The 6,623-nt window shown below is 49.5% G+C and overlaps 1 protein-coding gene across 2 annotated transcripts in view; it reads left to right on the top strand.

The window, feature by feature from the left end:
- Sema4b (semaphorin 4B) overlaps positions 1-6,623 on the top strand; it is a 43,202-nt gene that overhangs the window by 10,548 nt on the left and 26,031 nt on the right. Inside the window, exons 1-2 of one of the 2 annotated variants that reach the window (XM_026784307.1) lie at positions 3,149-3,522; positions 3,677-3,920. In XM_026784307.1, coding sequence (XP_026640108.1) covers positions 3,812-3,920 — 109 coding nt within the window. In that variant the 5' untranslated portion in view covers positions 3,149-3,522; positions 3,677-3,811. Of the gene's footprint in view, positions 1-3,148; positions 3,523-3,676; positions 3,921-6,623 lie in introns of those variants that run through there. The other variant, XM_005357708.3, reaches the window with a different exon arrangement.

Below are 6,623 nucleotides of genomic sequence, written 5' to 3'. Positions count from 1 at the left end.
CTGTAGACCAGGCTGGTCTCGAACTCACAGAGATCCGCCTGCCTCTGCCTCCCGAGTGCTGGGATTAAAGGCGTGCGCCACCACCGCCCGGCGACATGACTTATTTTTTTCCCCTAAATGAAGAACTAAAAGATTGGTATAAGACGTTCACACATATTTACATAGTTTGACCAAATTATGGCAGCTATGCTCATACCTCGACACACACACACACGCACATACACACACATGCATTTTTGCACATGTGTATTTGAAAGATAGTTTCTGACGTCATAGTGCATCATCTCTGAAAACAACAAATTGTATCTCCCAAATCTGGAACTTTATCATACCCAAGAAATACCATGCTCTTATGTAAGAAAACGAACATTAAAGTAGCTATTAAATAATATGTTTTCAACCTAGCACAGGACTTTAAAATTATTGATAATATAAAATGCATATTAAAAGTGTCCTAGTTGCTCCAACACTTTTTCTTCCTCTAAAATGCAATCAGGGTTCACATGTCTTTTGTCTTTTAACTGTAAGCCTTCCCTATTTTAACTATTTAGTTTTATTTTTTCACCTTCACAAGAATGATTTTTTCTTTTTCTTTTTTTTTTTTTTATACAAAAAGCACTTTTATTGGAGGTCAAGAAAGACACAAATGTGATAAATTCTGATTGGTCTGAATTTAGATCTCAGAATGTCTCACACGATAGCCAAAATATACCTCTGTAAAAACAGAAGCTAAGAGCTAGTTCTGTGAATTCTCTCTTCTTCTCTTGCGAATCCATAGTCTGCCACCAGTAGATTTTTTTTTCTTTTGATGAGCCCAGGCTAGTTATCATTGTCAAATGCTTTTCATGCTGGATGTATCTGCTTTCCTCCTCATTGTTAGATGTGGGTTAAACCCCATTGGATTGAGACTGTGATTCTCTCATGGCACTGGATGGGAGGGGGCAATTACGTCCCATTCCTATGGCAGATGATGTTTGACCCCATGGCTAAGATGGTGACTACCATCTCTTTGGCAGAGACACAGTTTCCTTTGGACTGTAAGTCATCCATGGGTCAGGCTCTCAGACGTTGTTTCCTCACCGTCTTTACACCCAGCCATGATCTCTGCTCAATTTGCTGATCTTCCATTTCCACACTGCCCAGCCGGCACTTTTTCATAAAGAAGCTTCCTTCTCTTCCCTTCTCTTTCCCTTTCTCTCTGAGTCACACTCCGGACTAATGGGCTGTATTTCAATTTGATGCATTAGAAGCCATTACTCGTTAGGCCATTTGATGACCAAAGTGGTCATCAAACTGTCTCCTGCAACCTTTAGGCAGAGCCTCATTAGTTGTCAATTTCTTTCCTTTCAGACCATCAAAATGTCCTTTCTGCCTTGTGCTTTCTCTTTCACCCTCCCAGGAGCTCGCTGTCCTCTTCCGGGGGAGTGGCGTGCAGAAACCAAGATCTGGAGGCAACGTCTGCACACCCATTATTTTTATCAGTGACTTGATTAAAGGTCTATGGAATACTTAGCCAAATTACAATGACTCAAAACTTGGAAGACGATATGAATATGAAATGGAATGATAGTAGAATCGATATTCAAAATGACCCGTGGGATGAAATTGGGGCCAGAACCAACAGCTTTAAGAGTGATAATTTTGAAGTCGTGTGTTCAGTTGAAAGAGTTTGTTGCCTAATTTCAGGTTTGGAGCACTCTTCCCTAGGTAGGAACTGGTCCCGAGGGTTGTTCCAGGTTGTTAGTTAATACGAGCGAGTAGTAGTCTGTGGCTCCTGTCCCGCTCATTCACTCGGTCATTCCTTCAACCAATATTTATTGACGGCCCGCCCACCATGCACGTACGTCGGCACTGTTCCAGGTGCTCAGGAGGTTTTGAGCCGAAGAAAGCTGTGCCTAACTTCTAACTTCTTTCATTTATTTATTTAAGGTATTCCTTCTTTGTTTTGTTTTGTCTCTCTCTCTCTCTTTTTTTTTTTTTGAGACTGAGCCTCATGTAGCACTCACTGGTTGGCGTCCAACTTGTTTTGTATCTGAAGTTGCCCTCGAATTCCTGGTCCTCCTGTTCCACCTGCCAAATGCTAGGCTTTAAAAAATTTTCCAGCTGATTTTAAAAAAATTACTGTTAAGCCAGGCCTGTGGCCCATGCCTTTAAATCCAGCAGCTGGGAGGCAGAGGCAGGTGCATCCCCATGTTTTACAGAGTCTGTTCCAGGACAGCCAGGGCTACATAGAAAAACCCTGTCTCAAAAAAAAAAAAAATTTTTTTTTACATGTATCTGTTTTGTGTGTCTCAGTCACACAGGTCAGAGGACACAGCTTGAGGGTGTGCATCCTCTCCTTCTATCATGTGGATTCTGGGATGGAATTTAGGCCATCAAATGCTACCCACTGAACCCTGTCGCTTAACTATAGCCCCTGACTTTCATTTTTAAGGCCTCTGGCTACCATGTTGAGAAGAGATTGTAGGAGCAAGGGAAGAAGCAGTTGGAGGACCCTTAGTGTAGCCAGGAGAGCAAAAATACCCCAGGGTGGGATGTAGGGAAGCAGTAAGTTCAGATTTTGGGTCTGGACATGAGGAGTAACAGACAAGACATGAAACTGTAGAAGGATCTCGGGGTGTGGCGATGGTACAGAAATTGTGGGACATTAAGGAGTCTGGTTGTAAGAAAGGAGACCTGGGACCACCAAGCGCGTGTCTACCCTGCCTGCTCTCTAATTGTGAGAGGGGGTGGGGAAGCCTGAGGGTGGGGATGGGGGACCAAGATGTTGCTTTGAGACTGCTGATATTGTCAGCGGGTGCAGAGTAGCTATTCGACCCACCCAGTTCCGGGTGAAATGGTCTCATTGCCACAAGAACAATGAACACAGATTTTCAAGTTTTTAATTCTATCCATGCACCCAGAAAAAGCTGGAACGGGTTCCCCAAACCTTGTCTCTCTGTTGATTTTTCTTCCCATCCCCCACCGCCTTAGTTCCCTTTCTCCCTGTCCACTGAAAATTAACCAAACTGACCTCAGGTCTGGGTACCTGCTGGTGAATACCTCTGGTGTCTTACTCCATCCTTAGGGAATCCTTTCCTATGCTCAGCCACGTGCTGGTTTGGGGAGGGGGGTTGGTCTAGTCTCCTTGGCTAGACCTTCATGCAGTCCATGAAATCCTATTATCCCACTTGAACTAATTCTGCGCCGCCCCGGGCTTCGTGTGGACAGAATTCTAAGCATGGACAACCCAGCAGAATATCTAGATTCTAGACCACGCATAGACCTCCTGCAGAAAAGAGACTGGAAAGCCACCAGTCCCAGTGTATGCACAGATCCTGGAGCAAGGGGGTGGGGATGGGTAGGCGGCGAGTAGGGCAGGGTCCCCGGGAGCCGGAAAGAGGGCGGGTCTGAGTGGCCCCGAGAGACCTTGCGCGACCCTCATCTCCGAGCTTCGGGTCCCCAGGCTCTGCCCCGCCGGGTGAACCGATCTGGCGCCCCTCGTACTCCAGCGCCCAGGAAGGAGGAAGGGGGAAGAGCAGGGTGAGAACCAGCTAGGAGGCCGGCCTACCCTCTGACTTCCTGCTCCGCGCCCTCCTCCCTGCGGCGGGGCGCCGGGACTCCCGCTCGGCAGCACTCTAGGCAGAGGAGCCTGCGGTGCCGCCGTCCACGTGACCGTCTTCTCTGCTGCCCCCAGGTCCGGAGGCGAGGCGGAGGAAGGACTCTGGGGGACTGAGCGGGGCGGGGCTGTAGCCCGCGACTCCAGTTAAGCAACCTGAGCCCGAGCCGAAGGACGCCGCTGGCTGCTGTGCTCCGACTTCCGCGCGCCGCGATGGGCCGGGCGAGCTGCTCCGCCGCCCTGCTGCGCGCGCTGCTGGTGCTGCTGCTGCCGCTGCTGCGGACGACGCGGGCGCTCGGCCCCCGGATCAGTGTGCCGCTGGGTGAGTGCTGTGGGGCGCAGCCGAGGGAGGGGAGCGCGGGTGCCCACGACAAAGGAGCGTTGAGGTTCAGTAAGACCCCTTCCCTTTTCAAAATGCTGTGGTCAAAGCGAGAGGGAAGGGAAGCTAGGGAGCCGAGAGCGCCTTTCTTCCATTTTCTGTGGACCTGAAGAGGGCCACTCTCTCGCACCGTTGCTGCTGCTGGTTTCCTAGGAGGGGGTACACTCAGCACTGTCTGGAGGCCTCAGGTGCTGGCCATCCTGCCTACTCATGTACTTGTCTTTGATGCTGACCAGAGCCAACCAGGGAGCCACCCACGGCACGGGGCTGAGAGGACTGCTGCTGGCCGCTCTCTAAACTTCTCAGGCAGAAGCCTGGAGCTGGGCGGGTGGGCGCCAGGTCTTTCCTCCCTGCCATTTCTGACTGACTGACCTGGAGGGTACACCCCCCACCCCGGATTTGGAAACTTACGTTCCGAAGACCCTGCAGGACCCTAACTAGAGGGACTTGAGAGTATTATTATTCTGGTTGACCGGGATTCCTTTCTTGTCGCTTTTTATCCGTCTCTGTCTGCCTGTGTTTTCACCCCTCCACTCTCTCTCTCTTTATTCCTCTTGGTCTGATTGTCCCTGACCCTTCTCCTGGGGCCCTCAAGTTTTGGAAATTTAGAGACTTGGATCTTTTTTGTTTTGTTTTTGTTTTTTCGAGACTTTGAGACAGCGTTTCTCTGTGCAGTCCAGACTGTCCTGGAACTCACTCTGTAGACCAGACTGGCCTCGGAACTTGCAGAGATCCACCTGCCTCTGCCACCACTTCCTCCTGGCTGGACTTGGGTCTTAAGCCCATCAAGTAACCCCTATTCCCTGTACTCCAGCTTCCTCCTCTGCAAAGGTGGCTCAGGCGACCTTCCAAAGCCATCTTAGGAAATTAATGAAAGTTGGTGCATTGTGGGCATCAGGCACATAGGCGCCAACAGATACTGTTTGGCCAGACCCCTCTAACTTGCGAGCAGTCACGTGTGAGTTAGAACAGAATGAGCATAAATTAGAGGTTACACACTAGAACTCCACCAGACTTCCTTCGCTTTATTGCATCCCCACCCCTGAAAGCATCCCATTTGCAAAAGTGTAGAACCAGCTCTTCAATTATAAGGCCCCTAACAGGATCTAAATCTCTTATCGGAAACATTACTGGTGCTCCAAGTTCAAATTCTGCCTTGGCCATTTAGTTCCCATGTGACCTTGAGTAAACAGTTTCTCTGCCTTGATTTCCTCATCTGTAAAATAGGGATATTAGCACCTTGCTCAAGGCTCAACCCATTACTTGTTGTAAAGTCCTTAGGAAAGGGCTTGGTACAGAAACCTCTCTGCCAGTGTTTGCTGTCATTCTTGTTATGCTAAACTTGGACCAGCCCTGCTTGGAGTTGGGTGGTTCTCCACAGGGTGGAGATGGTTCCAGGGTCTTAGTTCCACTGCGGGCCCCTTGGGAGTTCTGTTCTTGGGGCGAGGAAGGACTGAAATCGGAATCAAGGATCGCTGCTCTGCTACTTTTAAATATTTAGCTTGTGTGTGGGTGTGCGGGCACACGCAACCCATGCGGAGGTCAACGAGGTCAGAGGGCAACTGGCAAAGTTCTCCTGCGGCCATGTGGACCTCAGCTGTTAAGCTCAGGTCATCAGGCTTGGTGGCGAACACCTTTTCCGGATGAACTGTCTTGCTATACCCCTCTGACCCTTTTTTCTTCTGAGCTAGGCGTGGAACCCATCTTGCCTTAGTCAAGTTACCTCTGAGCCAGACCTGTTGCTGGTTCTGTCCTTCTGTGTCTCCCTAGACCAGCGGTTCTCAACCTTCCTAATGCTGCGATGCTTTAACACAATTTCTACTGGTGACCCCAACCATAAAATGATTATCATTGCCTCTTCATAACTGTAATTTTGCTACTGTTATAAATCATAATATCCGTGTCTTCTGATGGTCTTAGGTGACCCCTGGGAAAGGGTCTTTCAACCCCCAAAGGGGTCAAGATCCACGTATTGAGAACCATTGCCCCAGACCCTTAGACTCTCTCAGTTTTAGGAAAAAATGCAGGGCGTACAAGGTGGGGGTAGCTGCCCTGGGAGGGCACTTAGGGCTACACCAAACACAGCAGGTCTTGTGTCTCAGGGAGTGGTGGGGAGACCTGAAAGAGGAATAAAGAGGCCCTGCTTCCTGGGAGAACATCAGCCCTTGGTTAACTCCACATGATTTTTTGGGCTGCCACAGGTGGGCAAGGGGTGTCTTGTGCACTGTACAGAGATTCAGCTGAGGGGTTAAAAGGGCCTCCAGGCCAACAACTGTGTCTTGGGGGTTAATTCTGTTAGGTTAGTGGGGCCATTTCTAATCCTCAGCACGACCTGCAGTGTTTCAGCAATGGCCAGCCTCCTGAACACTGGGTGTCCCTCCACATTTGACTGAGCTGCCATGCTACCACAGTGCTCCACCTTCCTGGGCCTCTACAGTACCCTTCTTCCCTGCTTCCACTCCCTCTCCTCCCATGTACAGGCAGGTTCTGTGGCTTGAGTCCCAAATGGGGAATGCCCTGGTGACTGAACAGGCTCACCCTTTGAGTCTGGCCTGAGACAGTTTCCTGTCTCATCCCTGGGGGCTCGTTAGATGTTCCTGGCACTGTGCCCATTCTTTTTTTTTTTTTTTTTTTTTTTTGGTTTTT

The sequence above is a fragment of the Microtus ochrogaster genome, chromosome 22, assembly GCF_000317375.1.
Source record: "Microtus ochrogaster isolate Prairie Vole_2 chromosome 22, MicOch1.0, whole genome shotgun sequence".
NCBI lineage: Eukaryota > Metazoa > Chordata > Mammalia > Rodentia > Cricetidae > Microtus > Microtus ochrogaster.
This window is presented reverse-complemented; position numbering and strand designations above follow the sequence as displayed.